This window comes from Engystomops pustulosus, chromosome 8 (genome assembly GCF_040894005.1).
Source record: "Engystomops pustulosus chromosome 8, aEngPut4.maternal, whole genome shotgun sequence".
Classification (NCBI taxonomy): Eukaryota; Metazoa; Chordata; class Amphibia; order Anura; family Leptodactylidae; genus Engystomops; species Engystomops pustulosus.
Genome location: NC_092418.1, coordinates 27,297,801 through 27,322,418, shown reverse-complemented (window position 1 = coordinate 27,322,418; position 24,618 = coordinate 27,297,801). Strand labels below are relative to the sequence as shown.

Below are 24,618 nucleotides of genomic sequence, written 5' to 3'. Positions count from 1 at the left end.
TGGATAACAATACTACTTAGTAAAACCTCATTAAGCACATATCCCACACATAATATGAACCTGTACCTACTATTCCTACTGAAACTAAAAATGCAGTAAAACCCGACTTACCCGTAATATACCACAACAAACCGCGACACGGCTACTGCTCCGTCAAGGGGACACGGTGTTATAGCGGCTGAAATAGTCACATGACTCAGTACCCAAAAGGAGGAGGGGGATGACTACAGCCCAACCTTCTTATTGATAGCCATTTATAGACTCATTCGGGTCCCTGCTGTGTCTCTGTGCTGATCTCATTTTATCGGGGAACCCTATTAGCATCTACTAGTCCATAAAGTACAGATTCCCCAAGACAACACTGTAGAAAAAAAGCGCAGGGGTTTAATGATCCAACTAATTAGGACCCGTCTCAGATCAATCTACTGACAGATGGGTGGAGCCTAACCTTCAGCTCCCACCCAGGACCCCCACCCCCCATCTGACAGATGAGCCTAATTAGATCTTCAAGTATGGAAGATCTACCCTAAATTAGTAAGGCTCTATCCTGTCAGATGGGTGGTACTGTATTTGAAAGCATCCAATCTGGGTGCGTTAGACCTCTCCTCCAATTCTGGGACGTGAAAAAGGCGCCGGCTTGCTCGGAACGTTTTTTTGTTAAAAGACTTTTTTTTATTTAAGCCACAAATGGCAATAAAATAAAAATCTGAGGAAGCGCTTAGTCCAAGCGTGAAACGCGTCATTCCGTTTTTTAATTTTTTATTGTTATATTACTTTTATTGCCATTTATGGCTTAAATAAAAAAAAGTTGATATTCATTTTACCAAGGGTAATACGCGCCATAGGAGCGCTCTCTGTCTCTCCACTCTACTTCTATATCTAGATGGGTGGTACTGGCCTGGCTCCACCCACCTAAATAATAAATCTTTATTTATTTTATGTATATAGCGCACACAGATTACGCAGCGCTGCACAGAACTTGCCAAATCAGTCCCTGTCCCCAATGGGGCTCACAATCTAATCACCCTACCATTATGTTTTTTGAGTGTGGGAGGAAACCGGAGGACCTGGAGGAAACCCACGCAAACACGGACAGAACATACAAACTCTTTGCCGATGTTGACCTGGGACTTGAACCCAGGACCCCAGCGCTGCAAGGCTGTAATGCTAACCAGCGAGCCACCGTGCTGCCCAAAATTGAAAATGTTTACTCAGGAATGTTAAGGGTTAGAGAGAAAATTCCAACTATGCCAGAATCATTGGAGGAACGACGACTCTTTATAGGATGTAAGGAGTTTAGGTTGATTAAAGTTCTGAAAGGTCCTCTTCAGCATTCGCCGATTTCCCTTCATATGTTGAAAACAGAGTCTACATACGGTACATTGTTTTGTACATAATTTAAAACTCGGAATAGAAATTCTATCACACCCAAACAAACACATTCCCAAAAAACTCAGAGTAAAGATGGATACAATAATAATAATAGTACAGAAAGTACAGTATGTAATTTATATTTCTCCACCACACACGGCATATTCACCGCCTCACGTCACCGCCGCTTGACAACAACAAGACACACTTTCTTTTTTGCCGTCTTACATACTGAGTCACATGGTGCGGAAAGGAAGAAAAAAAAAAAAAAAACAGGCAGCTAAAAAAGTAACCTGAACTTCTCAAATTTCTTACAACTTCCGTTACTGCCTCAGGATGGCTAAATCATAGCTCCGGAGCTTTGGGATTCGCCTTTAGAGCTGGGAAGAAGTGGTGCAGGGATCTGGAGCCGGGAGGAGAAGGTATGCGCTCAGCCCTCGGGTGACAAGTGACTCCGTAGAAGGTAAGTGAGTAATGACAGGGGAGTCTGTCACCATTGTGTATGTGGTGATGCTGCTGGGTACAGCGCTGAGTAGCTGAACAGTGTGTATGATGCACAGGGGAAGGGGGATGAATGTTTATCCTGGACTCGGCATAGGAACTTGGGGAATTTTAGGAAACTAACAGCAAATCTGGACCACGTCAGCATAATGGAGAACAGACGCCCGAGTGACTACTGAAGGGACCCCGGGTCATCACACAGAACAGACTTTGCAGTAAAGCAAAAACCACATTTATATAGGAGTTGCAAAAGTCTCTAAAAACTGCTTAAAAAACATTTTAATTGTGACTTTTTTTGATACATTTTGCTAAGTTAACATGTAACGCACCATCAACCTCTGCCACTCAGAGGATTTTTTTAGGATGTAAAATATTGATAACCTATCCTTAGGATACCAAGCACAGCGCCGTACATTGTATGATGGCTGCAACGGGTATTGCACATACTGACCGATAGACCTAAAAGGGGTTGTCCACTTTCTACAAATAATCAATATTGTTTGTATCATAGTTTATATGGCTGAAAAAAGACACTTGTCCATCAAGTTCAACCAAGAAGACCAATTTTCCAATATACTTTCTTTATCAATTCCTCACGGTTTTCTAGATCTCTGCTTGCTGTCCTGCCCTAGAAAACGTCTATGTTTGCTTCCTGTGGGTAGAAATCTGTCCATGGTCATGTGGTGGACGCAAAAGGTACACAGCTCACTATATCAGGGCCAAGAGAGTAATCAGGGCCGTGTTATACTAATGGCTCATTTCTATCCACTGGAAGTCCTATACAAGGACAGGAAGCAGAGATCTTGAAAACCTTGATGAATTGATACAGAAAGTATATTGGAAAATTGTATAAATTATCCTTACACAAACAATATCAATTATTTGCTGAAAGCGGATGACCCCTTTAACATCCATAGGCCTGGGCAGTGACATTGCTTCTAACAGGTGAATTTCTAAGTACCTTAAATCTATGCTCTGGACAATCTCTGAAATGATGGTCAACCTCTAACAAATAGAGCTGAAATGTGGAACAGATAAAAGTACAACACATTTTTATTAATAAAGGGGTCCTAAACTTTTTAATTTAGCATTTTTTTCCTGAATGCTTTTGGTTTTGTCTAAGCAGAATTTCCTTGTATATCAAAGCAAGTTTTCCCATAGAAAAACATTAAAACACAGACGATTCGTTCCACACCCCAAATATATTTGTGTAATACAAGTTTATGAGAGAGGGAGGTACAGTACAGTAGAGGGTGCAGAGGGCTCCCATAATGCTTTTCTTTGCTTTCAATGTTTGTAAAATGAAAGATTGGAGTACAAGTAACTTGTAATCCAAGGTTCCACTGTATATAATGGTGAGGTTGTAGATGCTACTAATAACTGCGGCTAAATTAAACCTGCGTCTACCCCGGTCTACATTGATTGGTGCCTCGTGTTACTTCCTTGCTCCCCACCTTCCAGCCACCGACCACGGCTTCTTACTACACTGCCGTCTTTGTTTGGCTGAAGCGCTTAAAATATCGTTGGAGAAACCAAAAAAAAAAAAGGACTAGGTTTAAAAATAAACAAAAATCTAGAAGACAAGCAGAGGTTTCTTCTTACACACATTTTCCAAACCGTCCTCCATCAAGCAATGTTATGACACATCTGAGTTTGGCCCACTAGTAAGCTGGCCTGAAATCTACTATCCTTTACCTTTAACTGGGGAAAATCTTCTATTCGAAAAGAAAAAATAGAAGTTAAGAAGTTATACCCAATTTATTATTGAAGGAATTATCCTATAATTTCTTAATCCTTCTGTATAAAACTTGAGTGTAAAAATTTAATTAAAAGCCTTGACCCTGACTACTCATGTGTCTGTCCATTACCGTGCACGGACCCACCTCTGACCGTCCACGGCACCCACCTCTGACCATCCACGGCACCCACCTCTGACCATCCACGGCACCCACCTCGCACCCACCCCTGACCGTCCACGGCACCCACCCCTGACCGTCCACGGCACCCACCCCTGACCGTCCACGGCACCCACCCCTGACCGTCCACGGCACCCACCCCTGACCGTCCACGGCACCCACCCCTGACCGTCCACGGCACCCACCCCTGACCGTCCACGGCACCCACCCCTGACCGTCCACGGCACCCACCCCTGACCGTCCACGGCACCCACCCCTGACCGTCCACGGCACCCACCTCTGACCGTCCACGGCACCCACCTCTGACCGTCCACGGCACCCACCTCTGACCATCCATGGACCCGTAATAGGCCGCTCAATCATACTATAAAACAACAATCAGCTAGCCAGCAGAATGGGAGCCTTATTTATTTATAAATCCTACTTCAAAAAACCTAAAGTGTGCAGTTCCTCACAAAATGCTACATGTAAAAATTGTGCACAGCCTACGGTCAGAGACATCTCCTTCCCTTTTCACAGGGAGGTATAAAATAGATACCTACACCTGGAAAAACCTGGCCCGGGAGCTAGGGGGGGGGGGGGGGGGGGGCTTGCATACATCCAGTGATGAGCTCAGCCTCATTTACAAAGATTTCAAAAGTCTTTTAGCAGCAAATTTGCTGTTTCTTATATGCACTAAAAACTGTTCCGTTTAAAAATGGAGCATCTCGTGCAGGACATCTATAGTCAAACTGATGCTAGATGTTCTTTAAAACCATGCTATGGTATCTCATTAAAGAAGAAAATCTCATCTTTCAGATTGTATCCGGGCCTGTGGTTCTGTGAGATACAGAATTGGAGATTCCCAGTATTACTTTATCTGTCCATATGTCCGGTTCTGTACATCACAGAACGACAGACCTGAAGAAGCCCTTCCCCAGTTATCGCACTGTTACATTTCTAGCTTTATTGGAACCTACAGAAAAGCTGTGAAACACTGAGGTAAGTAGCAGTATGATCGACGGACCTAGCTTCAACCGGTCAGGCGTATATTCACAAGGGGCGGTCTCAGGCCGTCTGAGGAGGCGGTGACTGCAGCATCAATCCTGGCAGTTAGTGCCGGAATCGGGTGTGGGAGTGGTGGTCTGGGAGAGAAGCTGAAGAGAGGGGAGTGCCCAGGAGAGCCCCAGATTTCTCATGAATACGCCAAACCGCTGGAAGCTAGGTCCGTCGATTGGACCCCTAGCTTTTCGGTATGTTCAGAAAAAGCTAGAAATTTAACAGTGCGATAACTGGGGGAGGTCCACGGAGATTCTTCCTTTAGTATGATTCTTTTAGACAGGTCATCTTTAGTAATGTTACTCTTGCAACCATTTAGGTTTGCCCCTGTCAGGTCTCACATGGGCACAATATCTGCCCACCGTTTCCCGCACAGACTGTTACTCTTTCTCTATCTGGTCCCTATGACATAACAATTGCCTAAACAACAAGTAAAGCCCACATACACCCTCCTAGTTACATCTCAACAAGCCTGAGGTTTCCACAGTTACCATCAATTAACACCAATGCGGCTTCACTGAAAGTCTATCACGTGGCGTCAGGACTTTTACCTCAGCCTTGGGTCAACACATGTTTTATCTGCATGTATTATCTCAAGTCCAATCGCCCCCAATTCTGTCCATTATTGTCCATCAGACACGGATATTACCCTGATTGGTAAACACAGCAGATGGCCAAATGTTCTCTCGCGATGACTGATGACAAGATGATGAGCCATAAAAAACGATTTCGCCCCATGTACAAGCCTGGAATATTTTTGTCTCTAAAATCTCGCTGAAGAGCGATTCGAGCGAGACGTGAAATGCGTCGGTAAACAGATGCTCTTGCGTCCTAAGCTATCGCTACAGCCTCCTCCTCTCCGTGTGATGACATCTTAGGAGGTTGATAACATTTAGTGATATACAGACGTAATACTTATCAGTCACATTTAACTGTACATACAATAAAATTCCATTTTGTCAAGAGATTTCCTAGGATGGAGTCCATTCGTGTACTTTATTACAGTAAATTGGAAATTTAGGACTACAAGCTCAGAGATCCTAAAATCCCTAAATTGAATGCAAGGCGTATGGAGGAACAATGGAGTCCTTGGTCCTTTGGTTCATGTGAGGCCCCTTTTCATGAAGGCAAATTATCCCACCAATCCACAGGAGAGACTGACTGTAGCACTTTGCTATTCCCTCTCAGAAATGTATCCCTTAATATTTTTATTTAAAATTATTATTTTATTCATTTTTACAAGGGTTGGCCACTTTTCAATAAATCCATCCATTAGCCTGGGATCACACCACGTTTTAAGTGTTGCCTCCATCTGTCCACTATACATCCTATCCGCCAAAAAAAGCAGGATGTTAAGACGCAGCAAGCCCCTCTAACCCCCCCCCCCCCCCCGGCGGCGTATGCGCTCAGTGGAGGCAATGGACGACTATGGGTAGCAGATGCAGCGTATTGCATCTCTTCCAACAGCCCCGCCGAGCACATATGTCACACTGCAGGCGAGAGGACCCTGTGATATCACTGTCCATATTAGGACATTGAACATGACTCTGCATGATTATGTACCTGTAACTTTGACTCCTTTAAAACCTTGAGCCTTTCCCTGTTCTCACCATGCTGCCCTCTGCATATATACACAACTTCCTCTCTCCCACTGCTTCAGCCCGTCCTCATGGCATCACCCACTGTGTGTCTCTCTCACAGAGACAGGAAGAGGGAAGGAGGGGGAGTAGCATGAGCCTGCTGCATATCTCTGCTGCTACAACTAGTCATAATAATCAGAGCTCAGACATGTAAACAAAGAAGCACAAGAGTCTGCAGACAGCACATAACTAAGTATCAAGAACTTTGAATCACTTGATGAACATTGATCACTTGATTATTGGTAAAATAGCAAAGGCACAAGAGAAACTCAAGTAAAAGAGTGTCCAATCCCTTTAAATCCTTTAAGGATGTAGGGAAATTGTTATTGCCAGTGTAGTTATGTAATTTCTGCAATGAACAGCAGCAAATGTTTTGGCTAAAAGAATCTTTAGGAAGTCATGGAACAATATGTTACCTTTGTGGCCTACATCATAGTCCATCACTTTGCATACTTTTGGTGCAATTGGAGTTGGAGGAGATGATGAAAAGTTCTCTTTATGAAAGGGCATCTATCATGGACATATGGCACGTTCCTCAAAGCAGGCATTTTGTTCCATTTGTTGGAACATTGATACCAGAAAATTATAGGCTCCCCACCCACTAATGATGAGGACATGACACCAGCAGGTTATAACTGGTCCTTAGGACCTCCAGCATAGAAGTGTAGGTCACAAATTACAAATTCTCTCTCTCTCAATGAGCTAGATCAGAGAGAAAGTTTTCCAGAACTCAAACTGTACTTATTTCTTTGTATTTTTTCCAATTTTTAAAAGAAATCTGTAAATCACACATGGTTAAAAAAAAGTTTTCAAAGCTATTTACACTGGCCGGGTCTCTTCAAGTTTTATGGAGAATATATTTGAGCTATGCGATTGGGCAATAATTCAAGAATATTTTAAGCAATAAAAAAAATTTGGAAAACAAGAATATGTACAGTAGTTGTGCTTTGTGACTTGATGCCTGGGAACGTGAAGACTTTATCATAAACTAAATACTTGCATATTAATTATCTAAGAGAGTTATGTGGCCCAAATTGGTTATAGGAAATTTTCCACCAGGTCAATAATTGTAAAGGTAAAATAAGAGCAGATCCTGCCAGAGGGGGCACACACCAGCATGTACGTGTACTTGGTTTACAATCCTTCATCCTGGTATTAGATTTCCATAAATAATACCTTACCAATCCCAAAACTATAATATATAGGTAATATAAGACAAGCTCAGTGCTCCCTGGCAGAGATCTATCATGGGCCTTTCAGCCTTAGTCCCTGACAGTGCAAATTGCCATAGACCTTTCTGCATTAGTGGTCCCTAGAAGACCAGATCCCCATGCGCAGTTCAGCCTTTTTGGTCCATGACTGTCCAGATCCCCATGGGTCTTTCAGCCTTGGTGATCTCTGGCAGACCAGATTGCCATTGGCCTTTCAGCCTTCGTGGTCCATGCTAGACCAGATAGTGAGGGGCCTTTCAGCCTTCTTGGTCCAAGGTAGACCAATTCACCAGGGGCCTTTAAAGAGGACCTGTCACCCAAATTTTCGGCACTAGGAGCTGCTTACTAAAGTAAGCAGCTCCTATTGCGTGAACAAACGCCGCAGTGTTAAAGCGATAGCGTTACCGGAAACCTCCGGTAAAGCTATCAAACACTGCGACGGGGTACAGTATAATTGTCGGACAGCTCGCAATCATGTATTCCTGAGGGGGTGGGGGTGGGCGTAGTTAGGGATGGTGACTGTCGCATGACACGCGGCAGTCACCACCGGCCTATGGATGGAGCCAGGCGGTCAGGGGTAGAGGCAGCATCTCCGATGATTACATTCTACTTTAGTAAGCAGCTCCTAGTACCGAAAATTTGGGTGACAGGTCCTCTTTAAGCCTTAGTGGTCCTTGGCAGACCAGGTGGACATGGTACTTTCAGCCTTAGTAGTCCATTGTACTCGGCATGGGGCTTTTAGCATTAGTGGTCCCTGGCATACCAGATCACTTTGGGTCTTTCAAGTTTAGTACATCCTGGCACACCAGATTGCTATGGGCCTTCAGGCTTAGTGCTCCATGGTCGCCAAGGGTCATTTCAAAATACCTTACACTTAAAAGCGTCTTAATTTAATCAGCTGCGAGAATCAAATATTTTTGTACTCCGGTGTAATGGTGGCAGAGATGACAGGAATGCCAGCCTATTGAATTTTCCATCAATATTTCTCATAGGGAATTAAAATGTCAGATGAAATGTTCACTTATAATGAAAAACTTATAGCTAAATGTCAACCAAGAGGTGGTGCTCACCATTTTTAATGTCATAAACAGACATGACACCGGGTCAAGGAATACAATTACGTGGCCTAAGGGAAAGACCATCAATGATCTGCAATCGCACGGCACAATTTTCATGTACATTCAGCTTAAAGGTAATGAGCTGTGGTTAGTAGTAAGAAAAGTATGACTGTAAATTTAGTTGGACTACCAACTAGCGTACACAAACTTCATTATCACATTTGATTTTTCCTAAAATTGACCAACCCCACCTTATTCTTATTCTATGCCACATCTTTGAAAAGGTCAACTGCGCCGCCAATTTACTATAATCAGTCTTACGAAATTTGGTCTATGACATGAGTTATTACATTATTTCCTTTTAGATTCAAAAAGTTTCATCCATAACTTGTTATAAGGCAGCAACTTTGATTATAGAGGTGAATGTAGACCAAAAATATTTCAAATTTTCTAATATATATGAGTTTGAGAAGAAACCTCTACAAAGTACCAACTCCCTTCTTTCAAAGATAACTACTAGAACCAAAATAAATTTAGACCGGATTATGATTGGAAAGACCATCAGTGGTATCACAAATGCAGTTTGCACAGCCCTAGAGAAGACTGTGGAGGTCCATACACCTATGAGTATAAGGCTTTGGACTGGCCATACAAAATATATCAACACCGTCCAACTCCTTCAATCCAGCCAATCGATCATACATGTATTCTCATTAGAAGTGGAATAAACTACTGCCTCTCTTTAGGACAAAAAGATTGGGCATGTAGAGATCAAGAAGGCCAATCCTTCTTTGCCAGTGTCGAAAGTAGAGACACCACCATACATGAAAACAGAAGCTTGGGTTGAGATTCTACTTTTGTGCACGGCTACATTTAGTATAGTAATGAAAAAGCATATGCCAATGAATCTTACCCCAGTCTTTTCTGTATCGGATTCTTCAGAGACCTGGAAAGGAAACCACAAGCAGTTAGTGAATATTTGAGTACCTGACAATGATGATGCTTAGCGAGTGTCCCAGTCCCACTAGACCCTATAATAGGTGGATCATTATTTAGCAACCTCGATAGATGGATATGTAAATAGCTACAGTAGATAAATGGATGGATAGATGGATGGATAAATGGATGGATAAATGGATGGATAAATGGATGGATAAATGGATGGATAAATGGATGGATAAATGGATGGATAAATGGATGGATAAATGGATGGATAAATGGATGGATAAATGGATGGATAAATGGATGGATAAATGGATGGATAAATGGATGGATAAATGGATGGATAAATGGATGGATGAATGGATGGATGAATGGATGGATAGATCGATACGTAAATAGCTACGATAGATAGATAGATAGATAGATAGATAGATAGATAGATAGATAGATAGATAGATAGATAGATAGATAGATAGATAGATAGATAGATAGATAAATGGATAGATAAATGGATAGATAAATGGATAGATGGATGGATACGTAAATAGCTACAGTAGATAGATAGATAGAGATAGATAGATAGATAGATAGATAGATAGATAGATAGATAGATAGATAGATAGATAGGTAAATAGCTACAGTAGATAGATGGATAGATAGATAGATGGATAGATGGATGGATAGATGGATAAATAGATGGATGGATAGATGGATGGATAAATAGATGGATGGATAAATGGATGGATAAATAGATGGATAAATAGATGGATAAATAGATGGATAAATAGATGGATAAATAGATGGATAAATAGATGGATAAATAGATGGATAAATAGATGGATATCTCAGATTACTATTTTCACGAGCCAATTATTGCCAAGACCCAACATTCTACGACAAATTGCAGTAAATGTCTGTTAACTCAACACCTTGATACACATTGAAAGTCGCTCTTCATCTGTAGAAATTCTAAATGTTTAAACCTTAACATTACTGAACATTTTTTTTAATTGTATCATCAAATACTGTAATTGTATGACGAACTGGTGACAAGCTGTGCACTAAGAAAATGGAGCTGTAAGCTAGTCGTCTGAAAAATCCTATTAATGCCTTTAAAAGCTGCTCTCGAATGCGAGGTCGCCCCCCTAACTGTTCATCTCTCGTGTATTGAGGCCGTTTGAAACTTGAAAGTGCATTTGATGGCAAATATCTGCTCTCCGACATAAACGAGACAAGTGATTGTAGAGCTACTTGTCAATCTTTAAAGGGTTTGACATGGAACTATTAATGGCTTCTGAGGATGGACAAAGGATGAAGTAAATTATATAGTACAATAGATCTTAACCCTATAATCCCAAAGGGAAAAGCAAAGCACTTCGCCTTTCACACTAAACTAAACCACAAACCAAAACCACAGTAGGTTATGAAGACCTTATTAAGCTACTGGATAGAGGTGTGTGATGGACGAATTCTCCCAGTCCGCCAATGATTCAAGAGATTCACTGAGTTTTTTACAGTTCATTTCTGTTCAATTTATGAACATTTTTATTTTTAATGCTAAAATAAGCAATAGGGTGCCTTGGATGTTTCCATCAACTCTTCATAAGCATAGTCATTTTGTGACATAAGGATCTGTACGTATGGTCAAGTTTGTAACATTTTTCATCAAAATGTTTTGCCAAGTCTATTTCTATCTAAAAAAGGTCATGTGGATGTGTAGTAACGCAATGTGCACGTACCCACTGTGTCAATTAATAGATATAACTTCTAAAGGACTAAATGATTAGTAGGGATTCACAATTTAGAAGAAAATCCTAAATTCACAGCGGGAAACCAACAGGTTTCTACCTCTTGGGGTGGTTTCCTTCCAGTAGCAGGAAGGTCGGGAGACACGTCAAGGGGAAAGGAAGATGTTCAGAGGTCGGCTGAGATAATGCCTCATGCACACAACCCTGGTTCGTTGTTTGCAACCGGTAGAACATTGGCGGGTGAGAGACAAATATGGGCACGAATAGCATCCGATCTATAACCTTCGGCGTGGCCACCTGGCACGGTGCATAACGGTGCATGCAGTTTCTGCAGCAAGCTCACGGCCTCTGCACTGCTCTGCCTCTGCATTGTCTGAATGAGGCCTAAAAGTAATCCAAGCGGAGGTCAGGGCACGTAGCACAAAGTCAATACAATACGGTAACCAGCAGAGGTCAAGACCAATAAGAGATGGTTCAGAGTTGAGTAGCAAAGACGAATTATGTCGAACACTTTTCTAGGATACTACAAACTAGGCACCTTATTGCTTAGATACCAACCCATGGGGATAGATCTTTAGTAATTATTTGGTGGGGGTACAACATGTGGCAGCTCTGACAGTCAGCAATCACACACTAGGGTCAGAGCCTGAATAATACACCTCTATGTGTAGTGTATCGGCTCTGAGGCCACACTGCAGACACAGCTCTCATTTAAGTGAGGTCAATACTACACAGATTAGTAATATAGGAGCCATAAAACCACTTTAAACAATATAGAACTTTGTTACAGGGTATTTAAAGATGTGTTCTTTGTTTTTATGGTATTATTAAAAAGGATATGTGTTTTTTTTTCTTATAGATATAAAGTTACAAGAAGGAAAGTGAAGTCGGACAACTATGGGCTTTACAAACATGACCGAGCTTTTTTACCCCAGCCAAACTCTCGGGGGCCCTAACATAGACATTGAAGAGATTATTACTTCTCAAAACATCATTTCAAGATTCATGCACAGCTATCTTGGTATACTAGTCCCTCTTGGTTTACTTGCTGGAGTCTTTTGTATCGCTATACTATTCAGGAACAAGATAAAGTATCAGGCTCTGGATAACTTGGACTTCTACCTTCTGGCATTGGTAACTACAGACATTACAGTCATCTTATACTCCTTTACCTCCAAAACAAGACCAGGCTATCTGGAAATTTCCAATTTAAGTTGTGGGGTCCTATCATCTTTCTTCAATGTGAGCTATTACTTTACTCAGTATCTTCTGATTTTAATGTTCCTCCTCTTACTCATCACAGATGACTCCACAACATCTCAAAGTCGTCTGAGATGCGTCCTTCTCACTTTGACTTTGTCCATAATTTTATCCATAGTCAATGTATCACTGCTGGGTACCCACGATATCCTTCACAATATAACATATTGCCAACTGGACCCGTTGAACGCTAAACCAGGATATGACATCATGAAGTTCACAGCGGGATTTGGTTTTCCATCGCTGGTTCTTCTAATATTCACCATTCTTATCGCTATTCAAGCTCGAAAAATGGAAATATCTGGGAAGCTCCAGACTCACACTGTTACTCTATGTCATATTGCAGTTATGTTTATATGTCGACTATTCTATAATATCATGCTCATCAGGAGGACAGGCTTAAAGGTTTATGGCTTCTACTTGTCTCCAAGAGAGGAACTAGTCCTCAATATATCAGAACTGGTAGTATTCAGTGGAAGTTGTATCAGACTGTTATTCACACTTGTCCTGCACAAACCATGTAGAGAAGGTCTCAAGAAATCTGTAAGATTCTTAATTAATATGTGTAGCAAAAAGGAAACCTCCAACAGTGTAATCTAACCATACCTGGTGCTGATGAGGCTTCCTAACATGAAGAACGGACTGTAAAATGTTTACACTACAAGACAAACTCACAATGATGTTACAGATTAAGCTAAGCAGTATTTTTTGCTAGGGAAGAAGAGGACATTTCCACCGAAACCAACACAGCTATCCGCAGGGTTGGAAGTACCAGTGATGCAGTTGACATGGGTCTCCCGATATGTGTACATTTAAGGGTGACCTCAACTCTCGTTTTGATAGGTAAAGGACAACCAGTTCTCTGATCATCTCTACATCGCTCCTAACCAGAGTGTAGGCAATTACACCCCCGATAACAAGTGGTAAGCAAACATCACATCTTCCTATTTGAGGTGGCAAATGGTCTTCTGGAGTAAACCATTGCAAGATGGTGTTTTTCCCCTTCAATTCTACCCTTGGAGGTTTTTAAGATCTACACATGCATCCCAAAGTAATTATAGGAGATAGAAATCCTATTCTGGTCTCAAAAGTGGAACTGAAGTCTTCCTTTGAGCCAGCAGGACACAAATAAGCCCAGGAAGAGAATGAGAAGATACAAAGGATTTATGGACCAAATGGACTTATGCTGCTGCCGAACCAGCAAACATGTTCTCCTGTGGGTTCAGTATTATGCAATCTTATCATATCTATGTAGTATGTATTTCATTTGTTATTTTTTTTTATTTATGTTGTATTTGCTATTTGAGAATAAGTGAGGATGAAGTGCCAAAGGCAAAAAGAAGTATCCGAAACCCAATATATATTGTCATTTTCCCCAAAGTGACATGCAAATTGTTAGAAAACATTAAACTCGTTCACAATTTTGTGAATTATGCTCTGGTCTGTTATGATTTATTACACTCAAAAAGTTGTATCATGAACAATAATTTAGTGAAAGAAAGGAAATTCTGCAGCAAGGCAAGAAGTATTTATCAAGTGAGCTCCCACATGGCACATTCTAAGATAAACTCTGACACCATTCAGTTCACAGTCTAGTATAATTACTGTCACCAGTTAGTCACCAGTCTAGTATAATTATCATCACCAGTCTGTCCACAGCATGGTATAAATACTGTCATTAGCACTGCAGCCAATCAGTTCACAGGTCAGAACATTCACTGCCACCAATCAGTCCGCAGTCTAGATTTTCAAATCCCAATCACAGCTGCCATATTTTTTAGCGATAATTCAGATGTTATATTTATGCAAATTAGATTGTTGGTGTACCAGTAACAGTGTTGTCTCTGCTGGTGCACCTCTGTTCTTCTTTCAAAAACTCTTGTTTTTTTGCTGTTTTTTGGTGGGCAGCAATAGAAAGAAGAAAACAGGTGCACCAGCAGACACACCTCTGGTGCAGTGGGAAGCTAATTTACATAAGAACAAAATTGATTTGTTTGTTTTTTCATTAAAAATTTTAAGAAAATATAAAAATGAATATCACATTATTAATTCTCCTGATACACAGATGGTGCATAGGATGAGCTGGTCTAACGATTCATCCAAGGCTTCATCCAAGACTAACTGTAAAGATTCCTATCAAAGAGTCTTATAGTCGAAAGAAGTCGAGAAAACGTATAATGAGATGTGGAGCACCCTCCTAAAATTAGGGTTTTCTGAAGAAAAGAAAGCCATTAGATAGCTTTACTAAATGAAGAACTCATTGGAGGTAAATTATCATTAGGCGGCTCCTTACAACCGCTCTATGTCTTCTGTGCTGCACTGCCATCAGATTCAGTGGCTTTGGCCCTTGATTAATCCGGTGGCAGTGTCTTATGCCACAAAGGTTATTTGCTACAGTACCATTAAAAGTCACAAATAAACATCAAAAGTCACAGAACATGGACCAGGGTGGGGACTGGTACCAAAACAGAAAGTCTCATATCATCAATTCGGTCCAATTGTGAAAACTGGTCTATGCAAATAATGAATTTGGTGAAAGCAGCGTCTATGTCAAAGTGTCTTTGCACTGTCCTATGTTCATTTGGTGCAATGGAAAGTCGCAAAACCGCATGCGTACCACAACTGCGCCAAAACCACGCTAAACATAGACAAACAAAACAATGATACAGCACCCCCATTGTGTGAATACGGAAGATTGGAAGTGTAGAATTCACTTAGATTTTAACAGAAAACATGATGTACTATGAGTCAGCATTTTCGGACAGAAAATGATGTCGAACTACGTCGTAAGAACAAATCACATACTGATTCAAAGTAGAAGCCATGCTGTGACACCAAAAAGAGGAATTAACAAGAATTCAGTACATTACATGGATCACACAGATTTATTCTTGAAATGTTGAGAAAACCCGGGGTGACCCCCCTACTAGGAGGTGAAGAGGATACGGCTAGGCTTACACGACAGACTCTCAAATGACTTCTACAGGGATGTGTGACATAACCATCCTGGATTCCAGGTAGTCCCATAGAATGGATAAGTGCACCAGTATCACATCCACATCAGCACTTCATTCACAGGGAGTCTCCCTTTCCCCTGTTCATTGGGCGCTGCATGACCACCAATAATCACGCCCAGATTAAGGTTGGTGGAAGCCCCTGGGCGCAAAACCTGATGGAGACCTCCACTGATTGTAGCCCAGACAGTGGTACACATCACTATTCTAAATCTTCATTAATATTCTAAATTTTCTCCTCCTTATATATTAGCCTAGCTGGCACAGTGACTGTAGTATTGACCACCGAATCGCCTCGCCAGCCCCATGCTGTGAGCTGACCATCGGACACTGCTGCTAGGTGCCCCCTTATGAGTAAAGTGGTGGGGGCCCCAGGGAGCCCTCCCTATAATCTGACCCTGCCAGTGATACTTCATCCCCACTGTCGAAAGAGGCCAAGTTACTTTTGTGGGATATCCCATATTTTCCACGACTACAATACTGATAGCCCATGTAAACATCAGGCCGTCAATTTCACGAATTTCACAGCTGCACACGAATCATATATGAATAAATTGATAGCCCTCCATATAATGTGTTTTTCAAGTTATATAGGCCGAGAAATAGAGCACTGGACTAGAAATAGCAATAAGCCCCCCCCCCCCCACAATGGCATATATTAAGAGCGGGTTCATTAGTAGGAATGTCAGGAAAGGAGGTCGCTGATGACACCTGGTGTGTTAAAACAAACCCCCTGATATCAGCATTGCCTCAGCGTGGAGACACCAGCATCAGAGTAATCGTGGCCTACTACTCAGTTAGGCTTTGTTCACATCTGGACCATGAAGAAGCAAATAAAACCCAGACAGGAACCTGATGGACATATGAGACAGAACGTATGATAGGCGCTACCATTACACATATTAGAACCTCACCTGGGAAAAGCAAAATGACAATCACTCATCATTCAGCTTTCCACAGACCCTGACATACATATTACTGTATACAATACAGTCACAGCTTCTACATTGCAGGCAGTGTTTCAGTTTTTACTGTATTTCTGGAATTCTATTCGTGCAGCGTTAACCATTGAACAATAGACAGACTGATTCCAATATCATTAAGACTCATTTTAGAAGCACTTTGGCTGAATACTGTAAATTATTGTTTAGTACCAGGCTCGCCCGCTCATTACGTAATCTACAGATAAGTGCTGGCAGCGCTAATGGGCGCCAATCTGCTCAAAACAGAGGAAGCAGGATACAAACAAAGTGCGACACAGGAACATGTAATCAAATGTCAGAAGAGGAGAAGCCAAAGGGCCGAGGACATAGAAGAGGAAGGGGTGGCCGGGATGAGGCAGAGAGCTGTGTATACGGAAGTAGGGATTACATAACAGGACACAAGAACAATTCTCTATGGACATCTTTTCCAAATGTCTGCAAATTTTTTTTTAGTTCAATTTCTTTGTGGCCCATAATAACCAATTACAGCGCAGCTTTCTTTTTATGCTCTGCTTTTAAAAATTAAACCTTTGCTCTGAGTAATTGCTACAGGCAACAAAAATAATTTCTTTTGAGAAGAAAAGAAGGGTGTATTCACATGTTGTAAAGGGAGAGATTTGCACGCGGTCACAATCATTAACAATCACTGTGTGTGGGAAGAGTAATCAGGACTCTCACTATCTATCACTGTGTGTGGGAGGGGTAATCAGGACGCTCACTGTCAGTCACTGTGTGTGGGTGGGGTAATCAGGACTCTCACTGTCAGTCACTGTGTGTGGGAGGGGTAATCAGGACTCTCACTATCTATCACTGTGTGTGGGAGGGGTAATCAGGACTCTCACTATCTATCACTGTGTGTGGGAGGGGTAATCAGGACTCTCACTGTCAGTCACTGTGTGTAGGCAGGGTAATCAGGACTCTCACTGTCAGTCACTGTGTGTGGGAGGGGTAATCAGGACTCTCACTATCTATCACTGTGTGTGGGAGGGGTAATCAGGACTCTCACTGTCAGTCACTGTGTTTGGGGCAGAGAAATCAGGACTCTCGCTATCAATTACCGTCTGTGGGCGGGGTAATTAGGACTCTTGCTGTCAATCACTGTGTGTGGGTGGAGTAATCAGGACTCTCACCGTCAATCACTGTTGTGTGGGTGGAGTAATCAGGACTCTCACTATCCATCACTGTGTGTGGGCGGGGTAATCAGGTCTCGCACTGTCAATCACTGTTTGGGCAGAATAATCAGGACTCTCACTGTGAATCACTGTGTGTGGGTGGAGTAATCAAGAATCTCGCTGTCAATCACTGTGTGTGGGCAGAGTAAGCAGGACTCTCTCTATCAACCACTGTGTGTGGGCGTAGTAATAGGTTCACATTATAATATCCTAATTTCAGCTACATCTGTACCGGAAAAGTGAATCCAGCTTTCCCAGACAATCTAATGGCATCATTATACAGTATCTCCATGCGCCTGATGATGCTGAATGAGGCTCATTTTCCGATAATATGAAGTCTTGGAACAGTAACCCATCTATCTTACAATCAGATAAGATCTCAAGCCAGTAGATTGATGGCGATTGGATATGATAGGATAACTTCCTATTTCCAGTCGTGGTCTTTTAAATGAAGGATGCCTGCTGATGGTAGTGACAATGTCTCCTATAGTGATCTGTCTTTGGGATGATAATATCGTACACAGAGGAGGAAGATGCAGACAAGTGAAATATCCTCCTCTCATTAACTTTCCCATTTACTCCCAATCTATCTAATTACTGAAGACTCCATGTAAGATCGTCCTCCAGATGGTGCCCGCTCTCCCTCCATCTGTGCGCCATGATCTGCAGCGTTTCCATGCCCTGGTAATAGACGCCAGACCACTAGTGATGCTACGAGGCGGAGAAGAAGACTTCTAAACACGTGACCGCTGATTGGGATGTCAATTACTGCTGAGCTAATTACTCTCCGGAGGATTCTTATTACTATCAACATCTGGTTTTCTACCAAGAAGGGGTGCACTCTATCCAAAATATAGGTCATCCCACAAAAAACACATAAACAGCTCCGGTTCTCTGTTTAGTGGCCAAACTGGATAACTGCAGCTAAGCTACCATTCAAGTAAGCTGCAGTAGCACAGCTTGTCCACTACAGAGAGAGTGGAGCTGTTTGTCCGCCTCTACCTGAGGCAGCCAGAATCAGCTTGTTTGTGCTTATTTTTTATGGTTGTCTATTTGGGCATTAGATGGCAGTATTATTTTAAAAATGTATAGTGGTATTTTTGTGGTGGTGTATGGACATATTATTTGCACTCTGAAGGTAGTATTAATTTGAACATATATACAGGTATAATTGTGGTGCTATATGGATGTATTATTTGCACACTGAAGACAGTACAGGCAGTCCCTGGGTTACATACAAGATAGGGTCCGGAGGTTTGTTATATAATAATTTAATAATTATTATTATTTTATAATTGAAAAAAAAATTTATTTTGGCCCCGGTGACAATTGGAGTTTCAAAATTTTTTTCTGTAATGGGACCAAGGATTATCAATAAAGCTTCATTACAGACACCTTACAGCTGATCATTGCAGTCTGGGACTTTGGTAACATCCAGAGAGCTTCAGCAGAGGTAACAGAGGGCAGAGGGGTCCGTCTGTAACTAGGGGTCGTCTGTAAGACAGGTGTCCTTAAGTAGGGGACCGCCTGTATTGTATTGAACATATATAGCAATATTTTATTTTGGCGGTATATAGAAGGCATAACTGTACACTGAAGGCTGCAATATTCCGAACATGTATACCATAGGATCCCCTACTTATGAACACCCGACTTACAGACGACCGCTAGTTACAAACGGCCCGCAAAGGTGTTTGCATTTAAGCTTTATTGTTAATCCTGGTTCTGATGACAATCGAACACTTTTAAAATCCAATTGTCAAAGAGACCAAAAAAATTTGCCTAGGGTTACAATTATAATATATACAGTTCTGACTTACATACAAATTCGACTTGAGAACAAAACTGCCTTGTATTGCTATTTTTCTAGTGCTGCAGAAGTATTATTTGCACACTGAAGGCAGTATTTTTTAACACATACAGGCGGTACCCGATTTAACAACACCCGACTAACAGATGACCCCTAGTTACAAACGGACCTCTGGATGTTGGTAATTTACTCTACTTTAGCCCTAAGCTACAACGATCAGCTGTAACCATTATCAAAGGTGCAACTAAGCAATAAAAACATTTTAAAATCCAATTGTCAAAGAGACCAAAAATATTTTGTCTGGAGTTAGAATTAAAAATATACAGTTCCGACTTACATACAAACTCAACTCAAGAACAAACCTACAGACCCTATCTTGTATCTAACCTGGGAACTATCTGTATAGAATTATTATCATGGTCCTATAAAATATGATTTACATACTGACGGTAGTATTAATTTGAATAAATATATAGAAGTTTTATTGTGGTCCTGTGTGAAAGAATTATTTGTACAATGATGACAGTAATATTTAGGAATTCTGCAGAATTCTATAGAAAAAATGTTCTTTATCCATTCATTCATATTCGATCATTTGGGGTCAGTTTACATGAGGCCTTATACAATAAGTATCTCAGGATGATCTCTCATCATCACTCAAAAATATAATTTTTAGTTGCACAATAATAGCAGTATTATTTTGAACATGTATATTTATGCCGCTGTTTGGAAGTATTAAGTAGTATTTCAAACTTATTGAGAGGTTTTATTGTGGGTCTGTATGGCAGTATTATTTGCACTCTAAAGGTAGTATTAATTTGAAAATATGTAGGGGTATTATTGTGGCCATGTAGGGAAGTATTCGTTGAAAACTGATGGCAGTATTATTTTGAACATGTATATTTGAGTTCTAGTGGCGCTATATGAAAGTATTATTTGCTCACAGATGGCAGTATTATTTTGAACATGTATATTTGAGTTCTAGTGGCGCTATATGGTAGAATTATTTGTACATGGATGACAGTATTTTTTAGAATATGCATATTTGAGTTCTAGTGGTACTGTATGGAAGTATTATTTGCACACTGAAGGCACTATTATATTGAACATATAATAATAATCTTTACTTACATAGAACCATCAAATTCCGTAGCGCTTTACAAACATATATAGAGGTATTATTTCCACACTGATGGCAGTATTATTTTGAACATACATAGAGGTATTTTTGTGGTCCTGTGTGAAAGCGTTATTTGCACAATGATGGCAGTATTATTTAGGAAGTCCACAGAATTCTATAGAAAAATGTTCTTTATCCATTCTTCTGATAACGCATTCACATTCGATCATTCGGGGTCAGTTTAAATGAGGCCTTATACAAAAAAATATCTGAGGATGATCTCTCGTCATCACTCAAAAATATAATTTTCTGTGATTTCCAAATGTGTTTCGCAGAGCTAGAGATATCTGAAGGTCAGCCATTAATATTTCATTTCCTCAGAGATTCGCCGCAGTGAGAAAAACACCGGACAATACAAACCTATTATATTCTTGTCAACTCTAGATGAAGTTTATGTTTCTGAGGTAAATTTGATAAACTATGATTTTGTGTAAGATTCGATTAATACCTACATTGTCCCAAGATATTGTTGACGCCGGGCGATAATCAGCGTCACGGTAAATATAATAAATCTGACAGCTAACAATCCGCAATGTCAGTCAAGGCCTATTGTGGAGATCGACTGAGACTTTTCTAATCATCCGCTGGGTAATGTCTGGTGTACCCAATGTCACATGGCAATTGTTATTAAAAAATAATAACCCCCAAAATAAAATACAAAAAATATAATAATTGGATGACAAGTCAGATAAAAATCACATCTAGAATGTTAAAAAACACAATCACGGCCAACTCCTCAATTATTTTTTGGCAGATGCTATTACATTTATTATAATAAACATCTTACCCTCACCCTTTTTTATACAGATATGTTTAGTCGGTCATTAAACAATCAGTATACATGCAGTCCACGGGTTATGTACAAGACAGGTTCTGTAGGTTTGTTCTTAAGTTGAATTTGTATGTAAGTCGGAACTGTATATTTTATAATTGTAACTCCAGCCAAAATTTTTTTGGTCTCTGTGACAATTGTATTTTTAAAATGTTGGGTTGTCATAAGAACCAGGATTAATAATAAAGCTTCATTACAGACACCTTTAATAACAGTCATAGCTGATTATTGTAGCCTAAGGCTAAAGTACAGTAAATTACCAACTTCCAGAGGTCCGTTTGTAACTAGGGGTTGTCTGTAAGTCGGATGTACTTAAGTAGGGGACCACATGTACCAGGTTTAGGGGTACTTAAAGGGAGTCTACCAGCTTCCCAAATGTTATAATCTGCTGGCAACACGCTACAGAGAAATGAACTGTGATTTCTAACATACCTGTCCATTTCTGTCCATTTAACCATTTAAGAAAAATCTCCATTTTAATATCTATGCTAATGAGGTAGTAGGTGCGCCCGAGTGTGTCCTAAGCACCTGCCTGTATCACTTCCTTATCTGTTAGAAAACCTAGACTTGTCTTGTAAGAAGCATTGGGAAACATTAGAAGAAGAGGGGAATGATTTAGGTGGGAATAGCAGTGCTTTGGTTGCTGAGGACAAGACCTTGGTGCACCAATTGCCTCATTAGCATACGGATCAAAATGGGAATTTCTCAGAAATGGTACAATTGACAAAAATAAAAGTATGATAAATCACAGCAAACAAAACCTATACATGGCAATCTCAGTCCCAACTGTGACTCTATTAAGCATATCTGCCAAATCTCTGCAACATCTGGGATTGTCCCATAAAAGAAGTTGTCACAAGTATGTAGGCATCTTCCATTTTCAAAATTTTTTTTTCAAAAGTGAATTTACTGAAGCCTGGACACCCTCTAGAAAAAGTTAAGGGAGACAACCTGCCGTCCTGGCCACACAAAGCTACAGAAAGTATTAGGTATTCTCTCTGGAGATCTGTGTAGCCATACCTTTGTGTGCGGTGTTAGTAGCAGCAGAACTGTTAAAAATGTATTTATACTCCAAGATTCTATCTAACTTGGAGCACTGGGGAAGTGTCCTCGCACTGCTGTGTTCTTTGATCTCTGCATTCAATCTGCTCACCAGACCCTCCTCTCTGCTGTAACATCTAACAAGAAGCCAGTTACCAGGCTGTAGGGTCTTACACAGCTATAATCCTGGAATATAAATGCATTTTTTACAGTCCTGCTGCTACTAACAACACTTAAGAGTCACATAGGAGTCCAGGACACATATCTAAAACTGTCCGCAGCGTTGTATGGTCAAAACTGCCAGCAGACTCCATATAGCGGGGGTTGTTCGATGGGATAACATTTTGTAGAAAAGGGGAAGAACAGTTAAGGAAAAAAGTATTAGTCCCCTCTGCAATAATACACTGCGCTAAAGTATATTATTTTACAAAATTTTATCCTGCATACAAACCCCTTTTATGTCCATTACATAAAAAAACAAACATAAATTTTTCATTAAGAGTTCATGAAAATCACCATAATACAACACATATGTTTTACTGTATGTTAAAAATATAGGCTTCATCTTCAGGGAACATCTGGTGCGCGAAAAAAGAATTTCAGATACTTAGCCGTGGAAATCACTGGCTCTTATATGTGGTTTCGATGAAAGGTTCTTGTAATACGCAGATGTTTATACCACCCTGGGAACTATCAGCAAAATTACCTTTTAATGTGCGTAAAGTATCTTACGGCTAAAGGTGATCAATAATTTTTATGGAAATGGGTTTCTGAATGTTTGTGTTGCAGGTGGTGTAATAGGCAGGATACTCGGAGGCATAGATAGCATATGAGGAACATACCTAAAAGGTAAGTCCCCTGCTCAGAGAAAAACACAACTATTCAACGGTTTTAGAATTAGACCACGAATCCCAAGTATATGTAAACATTTTCTTAAAAAGTTCAGGGAAAAACGGATGATAATGGCGATTTTGCCTTTGCAGGCGTATGGAGGGCAAATATGCCTCAGTGCAACGTTGAAAGGCAGCTCGCTATACATCACTGCTCGATCTATAAGAAGCCTAATAAACCTGTTTTGGAGATATATTTGTTATAGTTTTTTTTTGTTATTATATATGTTCTAATAAAGCTTGAACCATAAACTTGTTTTGGAATGACAGCCAAAGGTCGGCTATGACTTTTTCAAAAAGGAACAGACCCTCAACTATGGACAGCATTAGCCTATAAATCCTTGCAGAAGTGTAAAGGTGGCCTGAAAAGACAAAATCTCCAAAAGGAGTTTCGTTTCTTCCTTGTCTGACTTTGACGGTTCTCTCACCTAGCCAAACGAGTTACCAGCACTGGGCTGATGAGATGCAAAAACATCAAAAACAGTACTGTCCACAACTGGGAGACTGTAACTTTTGGAATTAAAATAAGAGTTTGATTATTATCACACAACATGCTATTTTATTAAGTCATACTTAATGTAAAAGGAGTGGTATTTTAAGGCAGAACTAATGCAAAGTTTTACTAAACCCACTGTGGGAAAAACATTTGCATATTTCCTTTTTAGATCATTCAGTCACATTGCAAATACATGTCATTACATATCTTGATCTTTTTGTCCTGTATTATAAGTGTAAATTCTAATAGAACTCAACTTACAATTTTAATGGTTGCCTTCGCCAACAGTCAACAAATGGCAGTCAGCCACAGCCCCTTCAGCTCGGCTTACCTCTCAGAATGTAAATGAACAGATAGTTTTAACAACCCCGAGAATTCCAAGAAGTGGATACTGACAACCTATTGTTAGGATAAGTTACCAATATCATAAAAGCAGGGAGAATATAGTAGACAGTGGACTTATCTAAAGGATGGATGATAAATGTTTGATCACAATGCCCGTTCCATCCCACTGT

At 40.6% G+C, this 24,618-nt stretch overlaps 2 protein-coding genes across 8 annotated transcripts in view; one reads left to right on the top strand and one right to left on the bottom strand.

Moving 5' to 3' along the window:
• The window catches only part of CHLSN (cholesin), a 147,263-nt gene that overhangs the window by 74,789 nt on the left and 47,856 nt on the right, over positions 1-24,618 (bottom strand). For 3 of the 5 annotated variants that reach the window (XM_072120437.1, XM_072120440.1, XM_072120439.1), the window contains exon 3: positions 9,649-9,681. The exons of the other annotated variants lie outside the window; for them this stretch is intronic. In XM_072120437.1, coding sequence (XP_071976538.1) covers positions 9,649-9,681 — 33 coding nt within the window. The remainder of the gene's footprint in view (positions 1-9,648; positions 9,682-24,618) is intronic. 5 annotated transcript variants of the gene reach the window in all.
• LOC140075012 (uncharacterized) lies at positions 1,652-14,471 on the top strand. Of its 3 annotated transcripts, none has more exons than XM_072120435.1 (2): positions 1,652-1,793; positions 12,285-14,471. In XM_072120435.1, the coding sequence occupies exon 2, from the start codon at positions 12,323-12,325 to the stop codon at positions 13,283-13,285; it is 963 nt and encodes a 320-aa protein (XP_071976536.1). In that variant the 5' UTR covers positions 1,652-1,793; positions 12,285-12,322; the 3' UTR covers positions 13,286-14,471. The 3 variants fall into 3 exon arrangements, with proteins under 3 accessions (XP_071976536.1, XP_071976535.1, XP_071976537.1); XM_072120434.1 differs by having other exon boundaries at positions 1,652-1,834; positions 12,285-14,469; XM_072120436.1 differs by lacking the exon at positions 1,652-1,793 and adding an exon at positions 8,776-8,869.

Bases quoted from the DNA above. Each gene is read 5' to 3' on its own strand.
- LOC140075012 (XM_072120435.1), top strand. From the start codon at position 12,323: ATGGGCTTTACAAACATGACCGAGCTTTTTTACCCCAGCCAAACTCTC.